General features: G+C 31.6%; 6 protein-coding genes across 6 annotated transcripts; 3 read left to right on the top strand and 3 right to left on the bottom strand.

The window, feature by feature from the left end:
- The first annotated feature begins 990 nt into the window (after positions 1-990).
- Positions 991-4,697, top strand: LOC123899026 (proteasome subunit beta type-6). The gene is made up of 8 exons (XM_045950082.1): positions 991-1,242; positions 1,702-1,778; positions 1,872-1,927; positions 2,062-2,134; positions 2,590-2,701; positions 3,388-3,461; positions 4,187-4,261; positions 4,360-4,697. The coding sequence occupies exons 1-8, from the start codon at positions 1,137-1,139 to the stop codon at positions 4,483-4,485; spliced, it is 699 nt and encodes a 232-aa protein (XP_045806038.1). The 5' UTR covers positions 991-1,136; the 3' UTR covers positions 4,486-4,697.
- A 3,428-nt stretch (positions 4,698-8,125) lies between these two features.
- LOC123899530 (AIG2-like protein D) lies at positions 8,126-10,651 on the top strand. Its single transcript, XM_045950685.1, has 5 exons — positions 8,126-8,414; positions 8,512-8,584; positions 8,691-8,783; positions 8,972-9,055; positions 10,197-10,651. The coding sequence occupies exons 1-5, from the start codon at positions 8,266-8,268 to the stop codon at positions 10,338-10,340; spliced, it is 543 nt and encodes a 180-aa protein (XP_045806641.1). The 5' UTR covers positions 8,126-8,265; the 3' UTR covers positions 10,341-10,651.
- Positions 10,652-12,897: 2,246 nt separating this feature from the next.
- On the bottom strand, positions 12,898-13,696 carry LOC123899531 (oleosin Ara h 15.0101-like). The gene has a single exon (XM_045950686.1). It carries the CDS (start codon positions 13,629-13,631, stop codon positions 13,152-13,154), a length of 480 nt encoding a protein of 159 aa, XP_045806642.1. The 5' UTR covers positions 13,632-13,696; the 3' UTR covers positions 12,898-13,151.
- A 2,659-nt stretch (positions 13,697-16,355) lies between these two features.
- Positions 16,356-18,874, bottom strand: LOC123898256. Its single transcript, XM_045949162.1, has 2 exons — positions 18,432-18,874; positions 16,356-16,908 (listed from the first exon to the last, which is right to left on the bottom strand). The coding sequence occupies exons 1-2, from the start codon at positions 18,628-18,630 to the stop codon at positions 16,586-16,588; spliced, it is 522 nt and encodes a 173-aa protein (XP_045805118.1). The 5' UTR covers positions 18,631-18,874; the 3' UTR covers positions 16,356-16,585.
- A 1,546-nt stretch (positions 18,875-20,420) lies between these two features.
- On the top strand, positions 20,421-21,433 carry LOC123899493. The gene is made up of 2 exons (XM_045950641.1): positions 20,421-20,897; positions 21,003-21,433. Exons 1-2 carry the CDS (start codon positions 20,583-20,585, stop codon positions 21,084-21,086), a joined length of 399 nt encoding a protein of 132 aa, XP_045806597.1. The 5' UTR covers positions 20,421-20,582; the 3' UTR covers positions 21,087-21,433.
- Positions 21,434-24,130: 2,697 nt separating this feature from the next.
- LOC123899492 (auxin-responsive protein SAUR50-like) lies at positions 24,131-24,973 on the bottom strand. Its single transcript, XM_045950640.1, has one exon. The coding sequence runs from the start codon at positions 24,813-24,815 to the stop codon at positions 24,297-24,299; it is 519 nt and encodes a 172-aa protein (XP_045806596.1). The 5' UTR covers positions 24,816-24,973; the 3' UTR covers positions 24,131-24,296.
- Between the last annotated feature and the right edge of the window lie 1,367 nt (positions 24,974-26,340).

The raw sequence follows: 26,340 nt of genomic DNA on the forward strand, positions 1-26,340 counted from the left end.
GGTGGCCAACTCACTTATATAATTGTTCAAGGCCCGATGTGATGATCCCCCGGACCCCCTCAAGACCCAACAATTTCTTACATGTTTAAGTGCATAAACTATTTGTTGCATTTTGTTTATTGAGAAATAATAAACTTGTGTGAAGAGAAATTAAATGTTTGATATATTAATTTGACTCAAAAGCATTTTTTTCCCACTCATAAGGACGGATCCATAAATTTATTACATTGGAGGTCGATAAATAGTAAAGTAATATAAATAAGGGATAAAAATAAATATTTTTTTGTAGGATCGAAAGTAAAATTTATGTTTCTGAATTATATTATGAATTAGATACATTAACTCTTATTGATTCTGTTATTTTTTAATAACAAGAACCGGAGGTAGTAATAGATGCATTAATAATATTTTATGAATAATTTGCTAATTTTTTTTTATGAATAATGTATGCCTTTTTTTCATTAAAAATAATTTACTCCAAAAATAGTTTATGAATAAATATATGAAGTTAATTTATATGGACCGTTGGTGGAAAGTTATTTTGCACATGAGTCTAATAATATACCGACACATCATGTATGGTAATTAAAAACACATAATGTGGCAACACGTCATTAAATGTATGTGTAAAAAAAAGTTACGCCAACGGTGCACAACAATTAAACTCTAAATATAATATATGTCTTTTTTCATTAAAAAAGAATTTAATTTATATGCACCGTCAGTGTAAAGTTATTTTGCACATGAATTCAATAATACACCGACACATCATGTATGATAATTAAAAACACATGATGTGTCACATTCATTAAATGATGTGACAACTCGTCATTAAATATATGTATAAAAAAATTTTACACGAATAGTGCATAACAATTAAACTATTAAAAAAAAGTATGGCTTCTTCCCAAAGAAAAGAAAAGTACTATGTGGCAAGTAAATCAAACATGTATTAATTCTATATTTTATTATATATTTTTTAAGTGAAATAACCAAAATTGTTTAGAGTCTATAATCCTTTGCTTTTTCTAACCTTCATTCGATATACGATTCAATTAAAACCCTGCAGGGCATCGTAACACTCTTCATCTTACCCTCTTTCTTCATCTTCCTTCTCCGTGAATCTACCAGAAACCATGGATCAAGTCGATTTCAATGCTCCTCATTCCATGGGAACAACTATCATCGGCGTTACTTACAACGGCGGTGTCGTTCTTGGAGCCGATTCTCGAACTAGCACAGGTATACTCATTCACAAACCCTAATCAAAATCAATTCATTACATTCATAGAATTTGAGATCGGTCTGTGTTTTTTTTTTTCTATGATTTTTGTGATTGATTGATTTGACCTTGTTTTGGAATAATAATTAATCTGAATCGAATTAAGTTTTATTTTGCTGAGTAATTTACATCATGAATGTTTTGTCTCCAGCTAAGTTTCTTATATAGATTGAGATTAGGGTTACATAAATTGTTAATTTCATCAATCTTATGAATTTAATAGCGTTGAGTAATTGGATGCCATGAATAATTTTTACAGTAACTTACAGTTATAAGTTAATTTTCCGGTAACACAAATAAAAACATGAGAATTTGGTTGAGAACTATTCTGCTACTGTCTCTAAGTAGAGAATTTTTGTTTGAATGATGTTTTTGATGTTCTTTGGAATGATGTTGGATTTGATCTCTGTTACTTTCAGGTGTATATGTTGCCAATCGGGCATCCGACAAAATCACAAAGCTCACCGACAATGTATACGTCTGTCGCTCTGGATCGGTATTTTTCTTCCTCTATCTCTCATAATTGGTTGTTCTGTAATTGTAATTCTTTTTTGGCTGTTCTAACCATGATACTGTGTTCTTTTTGCAGGCTGCAGATTCTCAGGTTGTTTCTGACTATGTGCGCTACTTCCTCCATCAACACACGTAAGCGGCTTACTCAATTGTGTTATATACTGTAATAGAATTTTTTCTTTTGTAATACCATGTTTTAGACTGTTGATTTTTGTTTGTGTATTTATGATGATGTTTAAATAACTATTAGTTTTCCTTTTAAGCAGGATTCAGCTTGGACAACCTGCAACAGTCAAGGTTGCTGCAAACCTTGTTCGGCTTCTCGCATATAACAACAAGGTTTGACTTTGATTTTTTTTTTGTTAATTAGAGTGGTATTGTTGAGTTTCCTTCATATTTCACAATGATAGTTGCAATTGTATATAGATAGTAGATACTACTTGCTGCAGGATACCTTGGAACAGTTATAATAGAAATCGAATTCTAGGTTTTTTGACATGTCACTATCTCTCGTAGTTTCATATTAGAAACTGATAAATTTGAGTTGTGTAGAATACATGCATGCTGATGGCTTGAACATAAAAAGTTGATATTTAAGTTAATTTTAGCTTTTAATTTTTAATATTTCATTGGCTTGAATTTGAGTTGCAAAAGCAACTAGATTAGTTAATAGGGACACTTGGAATTAATAAATCCAGGTGATATTTTGTCGGCCTGATCCTGATGGATACTTGTATTGTTAGCAAATTAAATGTGTGTATTTGGCTTTGATGTAAACCCATTCTGATTGGCAGAATAATTTACAAACCGGTTTAATTGTTGGTGGTTGGGACAAATACGAAGGTGGTCAGATTTATGGAGTTCCTCTAGGTGGAACAATTGTACAGCAACCTTTTGCTATTGGAGGTATTTGACTAATTTTTTTAATACAATGTCCATTGTGATTTCCGTATTCATTGTTCAGCTGTATATGTGGTCTCTGTACATATATTGCTTGTGTTACTTGCTAATATTATGCCTTGATATTAAGATTCGACATCTGATAGACCCCCCCCCCCCCCCCCCCCCCCCCAAGAATCAGTGATGCTGGGAAAGCATTTTTGCTAAACTAAAGTTGATTTAGATCTTTATTTAGACTTCAGAAACTTGTAGAGATAAAAGATGGAAGATTAAATAAAACCCAATCAATCGCTGATAGGCTGCTTTCTCTTTTGGTCTAATGTGAATAAAAAAGAAGAGAAGTAAAGGGGAAAATTGACTGAAGTTATTTTATAATAGTTTTATGATGAGAACCTGATAAATATTTTCTCCGCACACTGTGCTTGGTTTAGAAGAGAAGTTAGTAATAGTGTGGGAAGAGAGAAAAAGGTGAGAGATAAAGTAGATTTGAGGCCCATTTGGATTAGCTTAATTTTGAGCTTATGCGAAACAGTTTATGCAAATAAATAAATTTTCATGTATTATTATAAGCTTGTGAAGGTAGTTTATGAAAAAACACAGTTTATGAAGATACAATTTTCGTTAGTTAGCTTTATCCTTGGGACATGGCTTTCTTTTATAAAGCTATGATTTATGTGAGTTGTCTTTTGCAGGATCTGGCTCCAGTTACTTGTATGGATTTTTTGACCAGGCTTGGAAAGAAGGAATGACCCAGGAAGAAGCTGAGGTATGGTTCTCGATTTTTTCAAAGTGAAGTGTCTGTTGGTTACATTTAATGTGAGGTAGTAATGTTGGCTGAGATGGATAGAAAAAATAAGACATAAGTAGGAGTTGATATGCAGGGTAGTAATCTATAGTCATTTAAGTAAGGGCTGGGACCTTTGGCAGGGAGGTTGTAAATTGGTGGAATTCTCTAAGTTTGCATTTGTGTAAAACCCTGAAGCTCGAATTGTTAGGTGAAGAGTGAAGACACTAGAGTTGCTTTTATATTCTATACTATATTTCTAACATACTCCCATACTAAAGAGGCATTTGGGCTTGATGTTTGGGCAGTGCACAGATCCACTTCACTTAAATTGTTTTTTTAGTTCAACTTTTTATTACAGTAAAAGAATAGTTCTAGTAACGATTGGAACTCTAACTATTTGGGCATAGTAATTGATACATGAATGACTGTTTTAATATATTTCTAAAGGAGTGTTAATTTTTCCCAAAAGCTCTTAGGTGAAGTAGATACACGAATGACTATTTTATTATATTTATAAAAGGGGGTTAGTTTTTCTTTCTTGTAACATTTATGAGGTTCCTAACACAGTTAAGAAAATAATTTGTAAATGCCAACAAGATTGTTGTGGATGTTAGGAGTTCCTAGAAATTCTGAGGTTTTTTTCAGGGTGCATGTATTTCTATCTCAATCCTAAGTGCTGACACTTATTTGATATTGTACGGCAGGAACTAGTCAAAAAGGCAGTTTCACTTGCCATTGCTCGTGATGGTGCTAGTGGCGGAGTTGTCCGAACAGTCATTGTAAGACATCATGTTCAATATTTTATGTTTTAAAGATATGGTTCATACATTAAATATTCACAATAGATTGACACTGCTTGGTTTTGAATCCCTTGTAGATAAACTCAGAGGGAGTGACCAGGAATTTCTACCCAGGCGATCAACTTCCAATATGGCACGACGAACTTGAGTCTCATAACTCATTGCTAGACATTCTTGGTGCTCCAGAGCCCATGAACATATGAAGAAGTTGCTGGGATTGAAGAATCTCGCGCAGCTTGATTATATCCCGCTGTCAACCTTTTCACTGAACTTTTTATCAAATTTGTGTAATCGGATTATACAGTTTGGTTAGATGTTGTTGGTTATGATATATCCTCATGCTGTGTACTATGGATAACTTTATTTCATCACATGGGCTCAAATTAATTACAGTTTGATTAGACGTTGTTGGTTACTTTTTGTTATTGGTATTATAATTAGTACAAAAACGAAATGGATTAATTGCATGAAAAAATCAGTCAATATTTTCTCTCATCTCGTAATCTTAATTAGAGTAAATGTGTTTGGAAATCTGACTGATTCTAGACGTGTGCTAAGATAGTAGTCAAAATAGCTTTTCATTATAACCATTTTCTAGATTTCAATTACTTAAAAATAATATTGATTTTTCATAAATGATTTTCTCTCATGTTTGGTCTTTACCAGAAGCACTCACTAACACAAGGGAAATAAAACAAAAGAACATTTATATGCAAAACTGAAAATTATATTATAAAATTACTTATATATCTTGGGAAATGAGTATTTCTACTCTTTCTTTTTTATTATAATAATTGTGTATTTCTACTCTCTACTCTCTAGATTGCACTTATAATTAAACCAAATCTATATATATAATTCCTAAATAGTTCTCCTAACCCTAATCCACTTAGACCAATCAAATTGTTTCATTTAGCCACATCATCTATATTATTATTATTATTATTATTGTCATCTCTATACTTTTCATATTCTACATTTAAATACTTATGCCTTTTTAATATACACTCACTCAAGCTTTTACTTAGCCTTTACTTTTTTTGGTGAATATAATAATTTTTGCTTACTATATTATAATAAGGAGAATACAAAAATACACACTAATTAACTTTGTAACTCTCGGTAATATATTTTTCATCTCTTAAGTCACAATTCAATTTCCATCCCTTGGACTCTTCTACCAATATTTTAATATATAGCTTACAATTGTTTTAATTTGTATCCTATTCATATTTTCCTAACTAACCATTACGAATGTTAGAAACAAATATTTTCATCCCCCGGTGCTCAATCATGTGCTTAATAAGATTACCATTTGTTTTTCCGGTTGAATGTGAGAATAGATTTTTTCATATCTTATAATGTGCAATTTCTCTTTCCATTATCTTGCATCTTCATCTTTTGTGCATCAGGTATAAATACTTATGTTATTTTCTAAAACCATGATTTGTTGTAGTTATTTTATTTTTTGCAAAAATTAACTTTTTGCATAACAAATAAAATTAAGAGAATTTGACATTTTTTGTTTCTTGCAGATCATACATTCAACTTTTGTGTTGCACATCATTTATAGGTTTAGTTAATTGTTACTGTATATGTGTATTTATATTCTATTATGATACAAATTAAATAATATATACTTTATTTTTAATTGAATTATGTAATAGTTGTTTTACTTTCCTTTTCTTTACTTTTTTATTTATTCATTTTTTTTATTGATATACTTATTTTTATAATTTTTGATTTTAGGCTTTGGGTCATCATCTCTTACTCAAACGAACTGAACTGTGAGGTTGATGCTCTTCACATATGTCCCTTTGGAATATTTTTAAAAGGTATGTACCCTTTAATTTTATTTGTTTTATTTGAGTTTTTCTAATTCTGTCACTATTTATATGCCAATTGTGTGACTTAGATTTTGTCACATATATTTTCATCCAATCCTTTGTGTGTTTTGAAATAGATTTATATGTTGTGCGGAGATATATCATATTACTCCTGTATATATAAATTTTAGATAGTCATTCTGTTACTCATATAAAGTAAACCATAATCCTTAAACCAATAATATTTCTTCATTTAACCACTCACTTACAATGCCACACCACTTCTCCTTAGAAAATAAATCTTTTGAATTTCGGATTCTCTATTTTATTATTATTATTATTTTGATAATATGTAATGTTTCAGTTTTATGCAATTGTAAAATAAAAATAATTGCATCACACCCGTGCATCGCACGGGTAAGGGTCTAGTTGAATGTAAAGATGCACTCTACTATATTAGTAGTAGTTAAGATGATACTACTCCGATTTTTTTTATAAGGAACACTTTGAAAAAATTATACTGACTAAGAAAGCACATTTAATATAATTATTTTCATTTAATACTCTTATAAATTTAAATTTATTCTATGTATATCCTTATTAAATTACTCTTTATTCAACTAACTTACTTATTTTTAAATTCTCTCATAATAAGTAAGGGCATAAGTGAAATTAAACATTTAAAACATTTGAAAATTGGTCAAAATTTCTTATAAAAATGACCAAATTTTTTTCCAAAATGTTTGCTATAAATATGACCTATAAAAAGGATGGGTATCAATTAGAGCCGGGTATACGGATCAAGGTCCGCGGGCCGACCCGTTTAACCCGCAGCCCGCACGGACTTAAGACCAAATTTTTTTGGCTCGTTTACATTTTTGCCCGTGTGGGTTGGACCGTTAAAACCGCGGGTTATGCGGGTTAAATCCGCGGGTTCGCGGGTTAGCCCGTGGCCCGTCTTCTTTTTTTTTATATAATTAATTACAAAATTTATCAGATATAAATAACTTGTTCATGTCCAAAATCAACTTTTTTTTAACCATAAAAAAAAAAAACAAGACTTAGTCTAAACCCTAATTATAAAAAGCAACAACACACTCCAATTTTAATCAAATAGACAACAACACAAAACATCAGGATTCAGACATACTCTTCTACTTATAATCTTTTGTTCTTTTTCACTATCTTTTAATTTGTCTTAGCGGTATATACATTTGCTAGTATTTAAAAGATACATGTCCAAATGGGTAGTTATTTTTCTTGAGGGTATTTTCCGCTATTATGTTTTGAATAATTTGGTTACCTTAATGTGATTTAGTTAAGTTAAATCTGTTAATCTTTTTTTGCTTTTTTGGGTACATGTAGAAAGTTTTTCTCACTAAAATGGACGGTACAAAAATGACGATAAGAATCAGTTGAATTTTATTTTAGTTGCATTACTTACAAAGAGAAGATAGATAAACTCAATGATATTACAAACTTTATTTATTTTTATTTGTTAGTTACAATTTATATGTTATAACATAAAATTATTAATAATATATTTTTTTTAAGCTTTCATTATATCAACATTTTACTAATTTAGTTTATTTTTTGAAAAAAGTGATTTTTTTTTGGTAATAATCCGCGGGTTAACAGTTTAACCCGCGGGCTTATGCGGACCGGACTCGGACTTAATATTATAACTCGTTTATATTTGTCGACGGGCTTGTTCGTCCCGTTTAATATGCGGGTTTATGCGGGGCGGGTTAAAGGGACGGGCTAGCCCGCATACCCAGCTCTAGTATCAATTATAACTATCACTAAATTCAACATCATTTCGGTCTTAACAAATAACTTGTAAACATGTGGTTGAATTTATCATATTAGAAACAATTTATAGTTGATATAAACAAACACCATCAATTTAAAACTTTTCTTTTTCTCTTCAAAGATCACATTTCAAGGTTCTTAAATATATAAATAAAAAAAGGTTCTTAATTGTATTAGTATTTTAATTTAATTTTAAGATTGATTATTTATTTATAACAAAAAAAACATAAATAAACGGTGTCATGGATCTCCCCTGATACACGTTCTCCATTTCCGTTGGAGAAAAGTGAAAGCAAACTCCGTTATAGTTTCAGTTGATTTGAAAGAGTGAAGCAGAGAAGAAAGATGAGCGTGGCTGTGAATAGTGTAGTTGGAATTGGAACTCAGAATCAGAATCATAACGTTTTTGTTTATGGAAGCCTCCTCGCCGATGAGGTTGTCCGCGCTCTCTTGAACCGCGTCCCTTCTTCCTCATCCGCTACCCTCTCCGACTAGTTAGTTACTTAATTACTTTCTTCTTCTTTCATTCCGACACAAATTAATCAATTAATCTCAATCATTTGATTTGATTATCGTGAAATTTGAATGCAGCCATAGATTCAAGATCAAAGGTCGCGTTTATCCTGCTATTCTCCCTGTCCAGAGTAAAAAAGTCACTGGCAGAGTAAGAAAATCAATTCATCATTACAATTATTAATTCACACTCTCAATAATTGAATTCAACATTCCAAGTTTATTAATTAATTAATTAAGTGATTCTCGTTGTTCAGGTCCTTCTTGGAATCTCAGGAGTGGAACTCCATATTTTAGATGAGTTTGAAGATGTTGAATACACTAGAACTGAAGTTGATGTTTTCTTTACGGTAACTAACTTTTATAGATTCAAATTCATCTTATTTTTATGTTCAATTCAATGTTAATTTCATCAATAATTGATTCCTGAAGGTATCATCACATCACATCACACATGCATGCAATGGTATTATGATTTTGAAGATTTTGTGCTTTTAGAGTTTAGAGTAATAATTTTAGTAACAAATTGTTTGTACAGGAGAATTCTGAAAACTTGAGAGCTTATGCATATGTATGGAGCAATCCAAATGATCCTGATTTATATGCTGAGTGGGATTTTGAGGTATCTTCCAAACAAATATATTTATTTTTGTGTTATTTTCTTTCATATGTTAGGACAATTACTTCATAATTTACCAGTTCATTATTACTTAAGCCTCTGTTGTTGTAAATGTTGATGGTTGCATTATTGAGAAAAAGCATAGTTATGTGACAGAATATCATTGGTGAATGAGAAACTTTGTATAGAGCGATTTTCCATAGTTGATGTGATTCTTTTTGCCTGTATAAACATGATCCTTTGAGTTCCTTGAAGAACAAGGTGGATGGCATTGTATTATTAGTTGTATTTTAGTGCCTTCTTTTACAATTTCCCTTTATTTTGATTAAGACTTTAAAGCCATAGTTAATTACAAAGTTTGACGCCTATAGAAAAGATTAAAAAGCTTTGACTATGTAATTCCTTGAAACTTTTGTGGTTTAATTCAAGGGTAATAAAGAGATCCATTGATAAAAAGTCTCTGTCCTGTTTCTCAAGTTTGATCATGCATTATAAGTTTGATCGCAGGGTTAAGTAGAGAACAAACTTATTGGAGGTCATTTGATTATATTAAATGTCAAAACAACCTTTAAGAGTTAAATCTTATAGGACTCTGATAGAAACTGGTATCTATTTGATGAATTTTAAAAGGAATAACAGATTCTTATTGAATTAAGCTCTTGAGATTTATCTCAAAACAAAGGAATAGTAGTTCATTCAGAATAATAGACACAAAACTACTAGAGAAGCTTCCCTCCAAGAATTCGAGAGCTGGGTCTCTCCCTCCCAAATCCCAATCCTAACCAATTAACTGCCTAACTTCCATTTCTCAATAACTCAACTTTCCTATTTATTATTATTCCTATTACATAAACCCGTCACATAATTTATATAACTTCTACTTATTAAACCAGCTCAATAACCCTGGGCCTTCTACGTATTATACTGCATACTTATAAGAGGTCTAACAACCTTGCTGCTAATATGATTATCGTGTTTCCATTGGATATGCTTATTTTGACATATCTCCTGCACAATTGGTGTGAATGTCCTTAATCTTCACATGCTCCTTTAATTTTAGATTCAAATGTAAATCTCTTTCCATGCATCCTTCCCTATTGAGGAAGAGAGTTCTTATTCTCTTTCTGATGTTTTGATCTTGAAGGAATGGAAAAAAGTTCACATGAATGATTTCGTCAAGATGACCGAAGAATTCAAGCAACAGTTGGAATTGCCAGAATCAAAGCCAAGAGTTCAGACTTATGAAACCTTCTATAAGCAAGAGAACGATAAGCCACTTGACCCTTGATGCTTATAGTTTGTAAATTTCTGCATTATGTTTATTGTGCAGTATTGTATGATTTCACTAAGAATCATACTATTTTTCTTAATAATTATCAGTTTCTCTTTGAATCATACATCTGATGATTTAATAAGTATATTAATGCTTGTTTACAATGACAAGGTAGTGATATATTTATGATCAAATCCAGACTATTCCTTTAGTGTTAAGAGTAATAATTCTTATTAGTTAGTTAGAGTTTGTTGATAGTTAATTAGAGTTTGTCGTTAGTTAATTGATTAATTCTCAATATAATCTATCTATAGAGCACTTGTATACATTTTACATACTTTCAATATGATTCTTTTTGCGAATTTTCTCTTATTTCCAAGCTCTCAAAACTTCCAAGTTCATTTTCCTTCACGGTCCTATGATTCCTACTACTTAGAGCCTCATTTATGCACCCTTTATCACCAAGCTTTTATTAAAGTTGCACATCAAGGAATCAAGAGGGAACTTTTAGCCTTTATTTTTCACTAGTAATTTGTAACCAAATTTACCACTTGTCGATAATAGAGACATATATAGTAATTAATTTTTTAAAAGATAATTATCAAAAGAAATGTCAAGGATTTAAATTTATACCCATCAGTAATATTGGCTCCACATGATATCATTCAACCATCAAATGCTGCAACATATGTAGCACGGACACTTCTTGGATTAGGTGTATATCAGGACATGTCCGTCACCGACACTTATGATTACATTGAATCATATCAAATTTTCAAATTATTATCGGTATCAACGTGTCCGTATTCAGTGTCCGTGTTTGTGTCCGTCAACAACTGCTTTAACTACCAAGTATACAAGTCTATCTGTGATGCATATACCTCCAAAATAACCAGCAGGTTGATGCATATTATTCCCACCCAATCCCTCAATGCTGTTTCCTGCAAGATTTGGGTTGACACATGTATTTTTAAAATGCTCATTAAAAGCTCGAATGTAAATTGTACAAAGTTATACCCAATTAAAAGTTAAAACACTTTAATTTATTAAAAAAAAATTAAAACAGTTTAAGAACCTTAGAGGGAATGTGATTGTAGAAGTGTAGAACTGTTGGTTACAGAACTCGGTAAATAATTCTTGTTGCCCATGTTACAACTGAATGATAAGATACAGAAAACTTAAAGTACTTGCTGGCTTTACAGATTGCATTTACCCAAAGTCTTATGTAGGCAACTCAATTGGGTTGTTTTATTGGTATTGGCTTGGGTACTTGGAGTTTGTTCCTCTCAAGGTCTCAAGTTTGATTCCCTCTGGTGCCAATTTCGGTGGGCTAGTCTATACGGAGAAGAAAAAAACTCTAGCTTTAAATGGGCCCCGCAGTGGGTGGTGGGATTGGTCCCTCGGATTAGTTGGTCCTATAGCCGGATACCGAGTTTTAAGAAAGAAAAAAAAGTCTTATGTAGGCATGTCTTCTGCATTCCGTATATTTTATTTCCATACTTCATCCTCTCTCTGTTTCCATCATTAAACCAGCCATTCATTTTCTGGCTATTTATTTATTTATCAAGTAATCCTTATGTGTAGGAAAAGTGAGTGGCAGGAAATACATTTAATATGTAGCTACTTATTAAGTTCTTAGAATGTTCACAGAAGTAGTAAAGAATAGATATCTGTCACAAATTTCATACAAGTGAATCAAATGCTGACAACCTAACTAACACCAGTTTACTCTATAGGTCTACTAGATGAATCAACTTAATTGGTAATACTATAGACAAATCTAAAATGAACTTGTATTTGAACATGTGACAGTGATACTCTCTAGTCATAGAATTTGGGTTGACAACTATTATAAAACTGTCTATCTAGTCTTAAACATTATTATTAGTACTTGGAGACATTCTCACATAAATGTCACATGTGATACTTTCTAGTCTCAAAATTTGGGTTGACAACTATTACAAAACTGTCTCATAAAGCTATCCACCTTAAACCTTACTTCATTCCATGTATCTCTCACCCCCAGATACAATCTTGATATTTGCTACATATTTACCCTACCCAGATACAATCTTAAAAATTTGCTACATATTTCCCCAGGTATGGCCTAATAAACTCTGATAAGAATCTTCAAATTTGATTTGAACCAAATTCAATTCTTTAAAAATTACCATCTTAAAGTTTGAATTAGACATAATTCAATTCTTACATAATCAAATTGTATAGTTAAGAGTACAAATCAAAGGCTAGATACTTATCCCGAGCTAATATGCAATCAAATCAAAGGCTAGAAACTCTACTTAAGGCTCAGGATTAGGAATGGAGAGCACAAATTACTAATATTTATGTATTTATGTGTCGTTCAGCTAAAAATTTGCTTAATTTATGTGGCATTTGATTCACTCTTGACTACTAATTTTGCAAGTATTCTAATTCCTCTTCAGTAGGTTGCAAAGAGAGAATCTCAGGTTTGGTTGTCTCAATTCCTGTTTATGATGATATTCACAGCTTTTATTTATTTATTTTGGCAAGTAATTTAGAAAAAGGGACACAAAAACAACAACACCATTAAGCAAGGAAACCTTAATCCATCACATTCACATATCTTAAAGACTTAAACAAGATACATTGTAGCTACAAAAGAGATTTATTAACTAACATAATGCTTACACAAATAAGGCGAATATTTAACTTCAAAAACAAAGGAAATACTAAAAACCAGTAGAACAACACAGAACACAACACATTAACAAGATACAAACAGAGAAGGTGACAATGAGTGAAGTGAACATGCAAATAGAGAAATGTGGAAACAATCCACCATTATTAATATCCTTGTGTAGCCTCTTGTGCTCTACCCTGAGCATAATTTCCATATTCCTTGGCCCTGTCCTTCACATCCCTAGCCTTATCAGTAATCAACCCTTTAGCATAATCAAGAGTATCAGTACCAGCAGGACGGTTACCAGAAACATAATTGTATATCCATGACAATGCAGCTATAGCAGCAACACCACAACCACCAGAGAACACAAATCCACCAGCAATGAGTGATAGGACTATAGCAGCTGGAACTAGGATTGGACTGAAGAGAACAAGAAGAGGTGTTGCAATGATTAAGCCTATGACAGTACCTACAAGGATTAGTCCAGACAAGAACAACAGTGAAACACCAATTGTAGCAGCTGTTAAGAACTTCACAGTTTGGCGTGAGGGTTGGTTGGTGGTGTTGGTGTCATAGGGTGATGTTCCATAGGATCCTCCATGTGATGAGTAGGATCCTGTTGTTCTTCCTTGATCAGTCATGGTGGCAAGCTAAATTCAGAAGAAAAATAACAATGGTTTGAAATGAGTTATGAGATTTGAGGGTAGAATTGTTTGTGTGAAGGAGAAGGGTTGGTATATAGCATTATTATAAGGGGAACCGGTGACAGATTACTTGGCAAGAGATGAAGAAGCATTGTATGTCGTGGCTAAATTGCATGAAACTGTGTAGTACAAGAAGCAACACCTGTCCCCTTAAATGACCAGTGTCTCTAGTGTCTCTGCTAACACTACTCAAACAAAATAGCATCACTATCTAACGATGAAACCAGGGGATATATGTTCAATTGCATAATTTTATTACCATAATTACTGTGTGACATGCATGCTGGTCAAATGTTCGATTTCATAGTTAATTATGATGATGTTAAAATTAGGGGTTAAATAAAAATAAATGTCAAACATATTAGTGGCAGAAATTTACTCTTATAGAAAGTGGGAGCGTTTAGAGTTTGAAGTTCCGCTCATGCTGCATATAAAATGTAATATCCTACCAACTACGTCAAGTTCATGAAATAAATATATTATATTTTGTTTTTTGTTTTTAATTTGTGTATATCACTTACATTTTTAATGAATTTTCGTATGCAAGTTTAGAATTTATAAGAATTTTTCCCAGAGAAAATTTAGATTTTTTTAAAAAAAGAATTCAATGTGAGTTTTTAAACGCTAAAAGCTGATTTTTAAATAGACCATTCCACATACAAAATAGAGAAATCAGAGCTCATATTTCGATAATAGTGTTAAACCTAATCATTTTGACATTTTTATCAGTTGAACGAGAGACAAATATTTACCGGTTTGTTTGTACTCCCCGACTAATTTCTTTTTAAATGCTAATTTTGACGTAATCACAAACGGTTTTCAGGTCTCCATCGTGGATAGTTTTTCTTTTAATTTTCTTTTTTTTCTTTTTTTCTTTAGCTTCCTTGAAAAAAACGGTTTTCAGGTCTTAATTCCATGTGTTTTGTGGTACCAAAAAGAATATGAAATGATGCATCTGTCTACGACATGAAGTATCTTACGACTCTTTTTTTAAGCGTTTACAAATGTATACATGTTAAGCGTCCGTTTGGCCAAGCTTTTTTTAAGCTTATGCAAACAGCTTATGCAATATAAATTAAGTTTTATGCTATTTTATAAGTTCATACTGGTGAAAATTATAATTTTATAAGCTATTTTATCATAAACTACCTTGACAAACTTATAATAATATATAAAAAATGTATAGGTTGTTTGCATAAGCTCTAAATAAGAAGGAAAAAAAAAGTCAGGTCAAACGATACCTAAGTCTATTTAAAGACACTAACAAGATTCAAAATCTAAAATATCTCAATCTAATGTCTGTCTTTTATTATTAAACTAAACATTTAAAATTAATTGATAATATAGTAAAGAGCTGATTTGTCTAATGTTTTTTTTCCCAAAAATCTTGAGATTTCATAATCAATCCAGCCGATTATTAGGAATTTTTCTTATTTATAAAAAAATTGTACTATTTGGCAGAGGCAAATATCGCTTGAAAAAGAAAAATCAAACGTATAATAATAAAGGTCGTGCTAATGAGTACATTAGAGCACTAGTTAAAAAAAAAAAATTATGTGAAAAAGAATAATGTATATTTATAAATTCAAGATATTCAATATACAATTTTTTAGATTTTTTTTTTCTCTTTAACTAGTGTTCTGAAAACACTAATTAACATTTTACTAATAATAATACAAGTCGATTTTATAAATTTATCTTTACACCAGAATATATGTCTAAAAAATACAACTACAACAATGAAATACAAACTTTTTCTGACAATGGAAACAAAATACAAACTTCAGGTGTATGGACTATGGTATAACGTCATGCCATTACCCAACAGGAATCAAAACCTTCTCGTCAACAAAAGAAGAAAAGAAAATTTATTGTTCTAATTCCAATTCCTAATATTTACCTGTGCACAGTTAACTTAACGATGCTAAAATTTTCACATAAACTTCCTTTAATGACTTATTCACATAGCAGTAATTTTTACTTCTTTTTATCTTTTAATTCTCTTTTAATAAAAATAAGATCAAATGCATTTAAAAATGTTTAAATTTTGCGTTTGTAATTGTAATAGATTGGTACTTGAAATCTTTTAAGTAACAAAATAAGTGATTTTAAGTCATTCAATATTTGCACGGTAACCTTTTTCCGTCCAACTCTCTTAAAAGGGTGTTAACATGAACGTTAAACGACGATGTGGCTAGTCCAAATCAGCCCAAATATAATTATTTTGGTATTTTAAAAATTTTATTAAAAATAAAAAACTAGTAAGCTTCATCATCACATCTTCATTTTGAAACTCAGAAAAATTTCATTATATCCATCACCATCTTTAAAGTCAGAAAATTTTCATCTCCATCTTTAAAACCAAATAAAATTAAGCATTTTCATCTCCATCTTCTACTTTCTCAAAAACAATCACAAACCATTTTAAAAAAACTCAGATCTAAAAAAATTTAGGAATTTTTTAGACAAAGAGAGAAACCACACAAAGATATGCAACGCAACAATATTAAAGGACACACATTTGATAAAGAAAAAAATTGGACATACATTTGCAATAAGCTTCTACAGTATGTTAATTTTTTTTTAAAGCTGTTTACTAAAGTAATAGAAAAATGATTTTTTTGACACACATTTGGCATAAAAATTCGATAACAGTTTAGATGGTTAACACAATCTAAAAATAATGTATATAAAAACCAGTATCTGTTTGTTCCAGTTTTATATACTTGACACAAGCTCTGATAGTCACTAGGAACAGGAGTTGAAAGTAGACTCGTTCCAGCAACAAATAGAAACCTTTACTACTGTGAAACTTGAGCACTTAGTTCAGTTGTTCTCCTAAACATGCTACCACTATGTACAACATGCATGTCACTAGAGAGGTTAATGACCTACCAGAAATATGTACCAAACTGAGGTTGTAACATATTAGCCATCATACATTGTTGTTGTTGCCGTGCTGATGATACTCCACATGCCTCCAGCTTACCATTGTTGTTATTGGCATATGGTTCATCCATCTCCATCATTTCACTATCTTCTGCCTCTAAAATTTGACTTGTTTCTGGTACTATTTCTTTCCATGCCATAAGAGGATTAGGAACCCATGGGATAACAGCCAAACACTCTTTTGAAACTTCGGATCTCTTCTCCCTCGTCATTTCATCTTCCTCAAATTTATCTAGCTTTGTAGTATCCCGTGACAATAGATAATCTGCAAAAGAATTTCATAAGATATCCAGTCAGATCAATAACCTCATAAAAAAAAAATTATTCATATGCCCAAATAACATATTGTTCTTAACCTCAAATGTAAAAATAGGAAAATGAATATTTTAACCAACTCCGCCTATCCCGCAAAAGAAAGAAAATTGGAAATGTAACATCTTCTAGCCTAGCTGAACAATTGGTTTGGCATAAGAACAAGATGATAGATAGTTGTTTTTGTGGCAAATGCTTATCAATCATATTCAATTTCTAATTGAATGTACAAAATAATATGCAGAAAGTATGTAAATTCCCTATATATCAGAGAGATCTAAGATTCTCCCTGGATCCAATTATACTTCTGGATGAAATGACTACCCTCCCTCTCACCCCACCCTTCTTACTGTACACAGCATGCCTTATAAATTTAACGGACCTATCATGCCACTGGCATTCAACATTGTACAAAACCATCGGTAGAAATCAAATTTTATGATTGGGAGAGTAAGAATCACTTCATGTGTAGATCGTTTAGTTTGTAAAAACCTATTTTTCTTAATGGTAGCAGATTCCTTGATAAAATTCATGAAATGGTGATGTAAAAAGATCGAAGAAACATTTATACACATACAATATATAGGCCAACTCATATTCCAACAGTTCCTTACACCATTTTCCTTGGTTTTATCTTCGGTTCTGTGCCATTCATGACTCTGATTTAGTTTGTGAATAAGGATTTCAGGAATATATAATAAATAAGGATTTGATGGTTCTTCAAAGTTTCAAATGATCTGGTAGTATTTATCCCATTCTAACCTACCATTCTATCAAATTTATTTCTTCTTTCGGCCTAAGCTGAGTTGAAGGTGAGAGCATTGTATCACGTTTGTGTAAGTAAAATAATTAAGATTATTAGATCTTTGAAAATTATATAGAAATCTTTGATGTGTTTAAATTAGCAAGTTATTATATAGAATGCATAATTGACATTGTTCCCTCCATCACCATGTATTTACACCTACATATTCATTCCTTTTCTGCAAGACTGCATAAGATATCAAGTTTATTGACAACTCCGAAAGGCCATTTGTAACTAAATTTGAATTCTTAGTTTCTAAATTTAGAAAAATAGTAGCAACACAATCATTGATAGTTGATACACTCTTTTTAACACTCGGTACTCACTCCATTAATTATTAGGGTGAAACACCACACAACAACCAACCAACCAACCAACCAATTGTAGTTTAATCGAATTTGAGCAAAACAATAAACGCACAACCAATTGAATCAAATCAACGTTCCACATTCCACAATATGATTACATTGATTAGTGCCGGTAAACAACAATCCAATCCGATCCAATCCAATTACTAAATGAAGTCAGTCACAATCATGTTTCAAATTTCAATGCTAAAAATAAAATGATATATATATATATATATATATATATATATATATATATATATATATATATATATATATATATATATATATATATATATAAAAGAATAAGGTTATTATTATTACCGTTTAAACCAGGTGAGGTAGGTGAGTTGAGAAGAGGGGTATTATTGGAATTGAAGTTAGAGGGATGATATAGCAGCACATTTGCATGAGTATCTTCCTCCATTGTTATCTCAGAGTTGAGTAGTAGTCTTCTGGATTTTGTTGGAGGGGAAGAGTGAAGGTACTCTGATGAATCATCATCTTTGCGCTTCTTCTTCATTGTTGAGAGTTCTCTCGGTCGATCCAATTCAACTCAAATCTACGGTTGTTGGAGGTTGCGATCACGCTCACAATTTGCTACTTTGCAACTTCATTCATTCCCAAATTTGGGTTCAGGGGTTTTTGTTTTTCTGGAAAAATAAAATCGTCAAAATATATACGTTAGTTAATTACAGTTTGGTCCTTTTATTTCACCGCTCTTGCAAGTTTTTTTTTTTTTTTATAGTAAAGAAATTTTATTAGTTGTATTTAGCATATCACCCAAGTATGATATAGTTTTGAAATTGAAAATTATTGATTCAACTATAAATATTATCCATTGTAAAAATGGACTATAACATTGGTTTTAAGCTATACTATGATTTATCATTTTTTTGGACACTAACAAGATCCTTCCATTAAGCAGCAACGAAATACTTCGGCAAGTTGACAATAATAAGCATAGATTCGAGGATTCTTAAATAGGTCAACGTTTTTGGACTACTGTCCTGACGAGTAGGCAAGAGACAACTTTGCGAACCGAAACATCTTAGTAGTCAAAGAAAAAAAAAGCAAAAACAATTTTCGTAGTAGCGACGAGTGTTGAGTAGTATTTTGTTGTTCATAGTGTGAATAAAATTTTCATCAACATAAGCTAGTGGAATTAGTCTAGTGATGAGGGATTTCAGTAATATGCATGAGGTTCTGAGTTCGATTCTCACTTCCATTGTAAAAAAAGAAAATCAACATAGGTGAAGTGAATAGTATTGGAAAAAATCGTTGAAAGCTAGGTTTCTTTTTATGTTATTTCCAAAGATGTGGTACGCATTTCATGAAAGTAAATTTTAAATTTTTATTTCCAAGATTTTTGTTACAATTAAGAAAGATTATAATCAATATTTGTTTTCTTTTAGTCTTAAACTACCATAGTTGGTGGTCTAGTCCCATTTTATGTTTGGGCCTTGTATGATTGTTTGTATTTCTTTCTGTGACTATTTGTAAACTCTTGTAATCGTTCTCGGCACATTTTGTGCTGAGGAGGCTTTTTATTAATATATCTCATTTTGGCTTGTTAAAAAAAATATTTGTTTTGCTTTTAAAGTCTTAAGGAGAAGTCAACCCACAAATTGTTAATATGAATGCTTAGAATATGTAAATTAACTTATGTGGTTTGTTCTTATTAGTTATTGGATAAATATTTCTAGAATTTGGTTCAAGTGGTAAGAGTTTTGGTCCTCATAAGTATGTAGTCATGAGTTCGATTTTTGCTCATGCATATGGAGAAAATTCGATTGAGAGAGGGAGAACTCACCTCACATACTCCACAAGTTATCCGACATAAATTAGTCATCGTTACCGGTGGTATAAATTTCGACAAATATAATGATATTTAAAAAAAAAAATACCTCCAAATTTTTAAAGGTAGAGACTTCACCAAATAATAATTCTTTTTGACCTTAATCGTAAGTGGATTAAAAAAATTGATATATTTGATCCAATTTTCGAATCAAATACATTATTTATTTTTTGTTATAATTGTTTAACCAATGTCATGGGTTAACCAATGAGATGGAGTGAGTCTAACTTAACCAATGTCATAAATTCGATAATCGATTTGAATTGAACATTCCAATGTTAAAATTGTAAGTCTCACAAGATTTGTGGTCCATTTGGTTGGAAAAAAAACACAGTTAAATGAAATTAAATTAATTAAATCTTAGCTCAAATTCATTCTTCGGTTTACACATGTTTTCCTTTTCACTTTGTTTCATTCCAACCAAACAGAACCTTAAGGATTAGTCTATCCAATTGTGCCGATCTACAACAAAATAAAGATTATGGGAATGGCAGGGGTGTTATTTATGGGGAAAGTAAGGTTGAAGTTGTTGATAGATACTGCTAAATGATAAGGAGAAGAGATGAGGAAATGAACATCTCCCTCCCTTCAATACAATCCAATCTCAGTCACTCAGAATGGGCGTTACATTAACACCGTTTCATCTATCCCTCCCTTCAATTAGCCATGCTCGTAGTAGCCTTATGGCTGCTCCTTATAATAACAATAGTAGCCATCATCATCATCATCATCATCATCATCATCATCATCGCATAATCACGATAAAGTGTGTGAAGGTAGATGCAGCAGACACAGAACCACCATCAACTTTCATCATGTGTGAACCTTGCAATGGAAATGGATGGTTGATATGTGACTTTTGTCAAGGCCAAAAGACTAACGTTAAAGCCCAAAACAACCGTATCTACCGTCGATGTCCCTCCTGCAAAGCCGTACGTACGTTACTTATTAATTACCACTACAATAATCACTTTTTTATTTAATTAATTAATTAAACCACTAAGCTTATTTATTTATTTATTTACTAATTGATGCAGGTTGGATATGTTCTTTGTTCCAAGTGTAAAGTCTTCAAATGTGTCACTTTTCCTGATTTCAACGATTCTCAAATTGCTACTTAATTCATTTTCTCCATTCAACCGAGGAGGTGCTTTCATATTACTATTTACTTATCTCCCGCATCATGCCTGTACAATGTAACGGGGCGGTTTGCCTGTGTATGTACAATGTGGCACCGACATTTCTGATTGAAGGTATTTCATGTGTCAGACACATATTACCGACACATCTGAATACATTCAATTATATCATTTTTCTTAAAATGTCGTGTCTGGTGTACGTTTTTGTGCTTCATTATTGTAGATCCACTCAAGTGCTCGTGTGTTCTAGAAATTGTAAATTTCAAATTCATTGCATTCTTCATACACATTCAGAGTACTTTTTGTTTTATAATATATATATATCTTTAGTTTGTTTCTATTTATTTATTTATTCTTTCTAAGATTGGGAGTTACGGTTCTTGTTTGCTACACTTTTAAGTATATTATTATTAGTTGTTTTGACTAATAATCATCTTGGAATGAGAATAGAGCTAAGAGGAGTGAACCACTAATAAGTAAACAAACCAATAGTCACTCTGAATGTCTCCCCTAGATTCACTGATGTGGCAACAACCGGAATTGCGATGCAATCTCAATTGTCTAATCTTAATTTGATGGTTGATATTCCAAGTTTCGTAAACAAATCTAATATACAAGGTCATACCATAGACCGTCTGATTTTGATTGGACTTTATATTCACAACAATGTGAGTGCGTCACTGCGAGCAATCTATCACACTCGAAGTTGACTACTAAAGACCATATTCCAAAGAAAGCAAAATTTTTCAAGTTTAACCTATTAATTAACTTGTATATTAATTACTTTTTTAAAGTAGAAGCTTGAATGTGTTGCTTAGTGCTAATACCGGTTACTTCTTATCAGTTCGCGAGTGCAGTTAAGAGTGTATTGGTTTTGTTTGTGTAGGTCTTGTATTGAAATTTTGTGTTGTAACTTCCTAGTTAAGACTGTGATCAATTAGAGTTTGCTAGCTTAAAGAGAGTAGATGTGCTATAGTATAGAGTACTTGATCATTGTGAATGTAATCACCAGGGAAACCGAGAGAACTAAATTGGGTTTCGATTTCATACAATGTGATGAGCAAGGGTAATACTTACTCTTACTTTTGTTGACTCATAAATTGCAATTAGTCAGATATATTATAATGATAATGACTATATTTTACTACTAATATGGAGGAAGCACGTGATATCCATAGTAATCTGACTACTGTAACTTCCAAGTAGAAGTACTTTGGATTTTTCCCAGCTGATTACATATATAGCCAAGACTTTGGATCTGAAGATAGCTCTTTGACTTCTCTACAATGGTATTACCTTGTTTGAATGGAATCTGTTGCATGTTAAATGCCAACATATACATTAATTTGATTTTGTATACAGGTATGTATCATGACTCATAACAAACAAAAACTCTGGTAACCTCTAAATAATGTGTTTGCAGCTATATTGATGAGCGCAATATACATATTATAATTATGCCACTGATTATTTAGCCATGTGCCACTATTTGATTAACATAAGTCTTCTTGATTTCTTGAACTTAACAGAAGATTCCATGTGTTGTACGCATGCAGTAGCTTGCAGCTTAAGTCTTTACTTCTGATTTACCACTGATAACGAGGGCATATTTCTCAAATTTCACTGTTTTCATGTGTTTTTACCTGCAGAAATGAATGCTATCATGTGAGCTGTCAGCTGCATAATAGATTATTGATACTGTAAGTAGTAAATTTAAATCTGTACTACTAGTATAAGTTAATCTATTTGAAGATCTTGATGATAAAATTTTATTAGTTTACTCATAAAAGTATAAAAAGTGATGTCCTTACATGCATTCATTATATAATTTGACACCAAAATACAAATTGTCAAATGATAATTTATCATATCACAAACTTGAAGGCAAGTGACTATAATTTATTAGTATTACTATATATTAAAGTACAACTGCACTACTTGTGATTTTGTTTTGATGTTAAACCATATATGTATTGATATATTTTGCACATAAAAAAGTACAATTGCATCATTGAAAGTGGAAAACATATGTAATTGTCCACTGACATTCAGCCCATAATCTTTACTATTTTAAAAGAGAAATGTTAATGGGATTAGAAACCAATCAAAGTGAAACAATAACATGGATTCTAAGATGAGACAAATCCGTAGATTGTATAGTATCAGTAATGTTACTATCCTAAGTATCCTGTTATTATTTTGGAGATTTCATTTGTCTGCATTCTAATTAATATCTCCCTTATTTAAATTCACACTTGGACGATTACTTCTATTTTCTCATAGATTAATCAGACCATGAAAGCTAATAAGTAATAAAAATTCACCCCCCAAGAAATAATCGTCAACTATAAGGAAGCTGCTAGCATATACCTTCCACTTGCCTTTGAAATACTTGCTTTAGTCAAGTTTTGTCAAGTTACTTATCAATCATTAATCCGGATTTGGATTCCCTATTGCAGAAAAAACATGCGTTTATACACAGTAAATGATCCAAGTCATTAATCTGAGATCAAACGACTCAAATTACGCAATAACAACATTAATTTCAAACGGTTTTAGCTGTAATTTGATATCAAACGGTTGAGATTAAAAACTGACTGATATAGTTACTGCACCAAATCCGATCTTTTACCTATTTCTATTTGCAACTACTCTTTTTTGGCATTTAATTGACTTCAGCCCAAGAATTCCCTTTGAACCTTTTCAGTTTTCAGTTAAATGCTTTAGTTGATTCAATGAACAGTTTGGAAATAAGGTTTTTAAAGAACTTCTATATAATGCTGCATGTGAATTATCACAGGTTTCCTAACCAGATGTAAAAATATGAGATGCTGTTTGGCTATATAAGTGTTTTAGTTGTGAATTTTGAACTGTAAAACATCAAAACTTTTCAGTTCTAGAATAATAGATTAGATTACATAGTGTAGTATCCAAAGTACATATGTTTCATTGACCAAATTAGTATCACCCTTCATCCAAAATTGCTAGACTGGTTCCAAAAAGAAAAAGACAAGTACTAGCAGTACTGTTGCCAACCAATTAAGCTGTATAATACAAAATTTGGACAATAAAAGTTGTATTCTTCTCATATAATTAATACATATATAGATTGGCTTCCATTTCCATAAAGAACTAGTAAAAGATAAGATAAAAAAGTAAGAAAAAAAAATTGTTAAAATTGTCATGACAGAACTATCTGCACATAGGACTTTGAGGATGATGATGATAACCAAGCTGGTTTGAGGAACAGTATCCCATCATTTTTTCAATACCTAAACTACATTTCTGAATAGAAAATCTACCTTTTCCTTCCACCATCTCCAAGATACTTTCAAACACAGATACTTCACAAGGAATTCTCAGGACACCGGTTTGTTCAAACCCGAATTCTTCTTCAGCTTCTCTGAGTAATATATGAAAGGCTTGATGAGTCAAATACTCAGTTGGTATAACAAACCTGTTAAGGTCTACACCAACACAAACAGCTAGGTAGCCTTTCGGAACTGCGTTACTTGATCCTCCTCCTTCGCGTTCGGACATTGAAAGTGTTCTTTTCAGAAATTTTATGCTTTTACTAGTAGTACTACTGCCGCTGCTGCTATTGTTACTGCTTTTTGTTTTTGAATCATTGGCTGCTCTTCTCCATTTCTTTAGGATCTGTTGAAGTCTAACGATGTCTCTGATCTTGTTAGGTTTCTTTGGTTGATCCATATCAATATATGGATATGTGATGCCTCTGTTTATGAGGTTTTGGTTTATATCTACTTTATCTTTTTGGAGAGTATGAAGTTATATGAGGGAATTGAATTATTTGAACTTAGTTCCCTCTTCATTTTTGGGCTAACTTAAGCCTGGCTATATGAGTTGATGCAATGCCTTCAATTTATAGAATAATTGTTGCCTCGAGAATCTCAATATTAAAAGGTTCAACTCTTTTATTTATATATTATAATAAAAAATCATATGCGTTGAATTACGAGGAGTTTATTATAGTAGAGAAAACTCAAGGCTCAAAAAGTACTTACAAATATATTTAATTATTGGGTTAAATATGTTTTTGGTCCCTATAGTTTCTCAGAATTCTCGTTTTAGTCCCTGAAGTTTGTTTTTACACTTTTTAATCTCTGAAGTTTCATCGGTAAATATTTTTAGTCCCTACTTTTCATTCAACTTGTGTATACTTTCACATTTTTAAATGATTTTTTGTATTCATATTTATAATATTAGAATAATGTTAAATATATAAGAGATGTGACTTATATACTTAATACCTTGAAGTTTTAGGCAAAAATGAGACGTTTTCCTCTCTTATAGTCCTAAAATATTACTATTAACTCATGTTTCTCTCGCGCTCTCCCGAACTCCCCAACGGCTCTCTTGTATCTAAAGACGAAAAGAAGACCCACATGAGGTAACCCTAACTAAGGAGTCCCTTCATATAGCCAATGCTTTATTAGGCTCCCATCATGATGCAATGCAACAGTTTTAAAATGATGAATAATATAATCAAGTATTTTGTTTTCCTATATATGTCACATGCATGGGAATAGAAAAGCAACAAAAAAACGTTGTCCAAGTTAGGGGAGTTGGACATCAAGCTGTGCCTCCGAGGCTTCACATGTGAGTGATTAGTGCAAGTCAGAGCTTTCTCTCTCCTTCATCATTCTTTGTTTTGAAAGTTAAATCCATTGTTTTGATTCATTTAAAATCAAGGGTGACTAGGTCATGAAATTAAGTATGTGATTAATTAAATAATCAATTATTACTAAGCATATGTATTTTTATATTAGACTGAGTGGTGTAGCTACCAGCTTATTTTGTTTCCAACGAAAAAACCGGCCCCTAACATGCTGTTTAATAAAGTTTCCCTCGTACAACGAAACTGTACATTTGTTGTACCATTCAAAATCAAACGCACCACTTGTTTGAACGATCGATGGATGGTATCAAATATTTAAAGACTTCTTAGAGATTTAAATATTATAAAGGTCGTTTGGGGAGACCTGCTTCATTCCTTCAAGGGTGCGACGTTCATGCATATATAAATGCACATTACATCGTATAAGTTGAATTATAATTTCATTTGTAACACAATTTTTGCTTCTTTCTAAAAAGGACTTTTGTTCTGACCGGGGATCAAGATTTTTACCACTTGAAGCAATTTATTATTAATATTTTTTATTAATTTATTTCGAAAGAAATACAATGGACAATAAATCTACATGTGACATAAATT

The sequence above is a fragment of the Trifolium pratense genome, linkage group LG7 (assembly GCF_020283565.1).
Source record: "Trifolium pratense cultivar HEN17-A07 linkage group LG7, ARS_RC_1.1, whole genome shotgun sequence".
Taxonomy (NCBI): Eukaryota; Viridiplantae; Streptophyta; class Magnoliopsida; order Fabales; family Fabaceae; genus Trifolium; species Trifolium pratense.

Coding starts and splice junctions, on each gene's coding strand:
- LOC123899493 (XM_045950641.1), top strand. CDS start 20,583: ATGGGCGTTACATTAACACCGTTTCATCTATCCCTCCCTTCAATTAGC. Junction 20,898..21,002: donor GATGTCCCTCCTGCAAAGCC/GTACGTACGTTA, acceptor TAATTGATGCAG/GTTGGATATGTTCTTTGTTC.
- LOC123899492 (XM_045950640.1), bottom strand. CDS start 24,815: ATGGATCAACCAAAGAAACCTAACAAGATCAGAGACATCGTTAGACTT.
- LOC123898256 (XM_045949162.1), bottom strand. CDS start 18,630: ATGAAGAAGAAGCGCAAAGATGATGATTCATCAGAGTACCTTCACTCT. Junction 16,909..18,431: donor TACCTCACCTGGTTTAAACG/GTAATAATAATA, acceptor ATTCTTTTGCAG/ATTATCTATTGTCACGGGAT.
- LOC123899026 (XM_045950082.1), top strand. CDS start 1,137: ATGGATCAAGTCGATTTCAATGCTCCTCATTCCATGGGAACAACTATC. Junction 1,243..1,701: donor CGATTCTCGAACTAGCACAG/GTATACTCATTC, acceptor TGTTACTTTCAG/GTGTATATGTTGCCAATCGG. Junction 4,262..4,359: donor GAGTTGTCCGAACAGTCATT/GTAAGACATCAT, acceptor AATCCCTTGTAG/ATAAACTCAGAGGGAGTGAC.
- LOC123899530 (XM_045950685.1), top strand. CDS start 8,266: ATGAGCGTGGCTGTGAATAGTGTAGTTGGAATTGGAACTCAGAATCAG. Junction 8,585..8,690: donor GTAAAAAAGTCACTGGCAGA/GTAAGAAAATCA, acceptor CTCGTTGTTCAG/GTCCTTCTTGGAATCTCAGG. Junction 8,784..8,971: donor AAGTTGATGTTTTCTTTACG/GTAACTAACTTT, acceptor TTGTTTGTACAG/GAGAATTCTGAAAACTTGAG.
- LOC123899531 (XM_045950686.1), bottom strand. CDS start 13,631: ATGACTGATCAAGGAAGAACAACAGGATCCTACTCATCACATGGAGGA.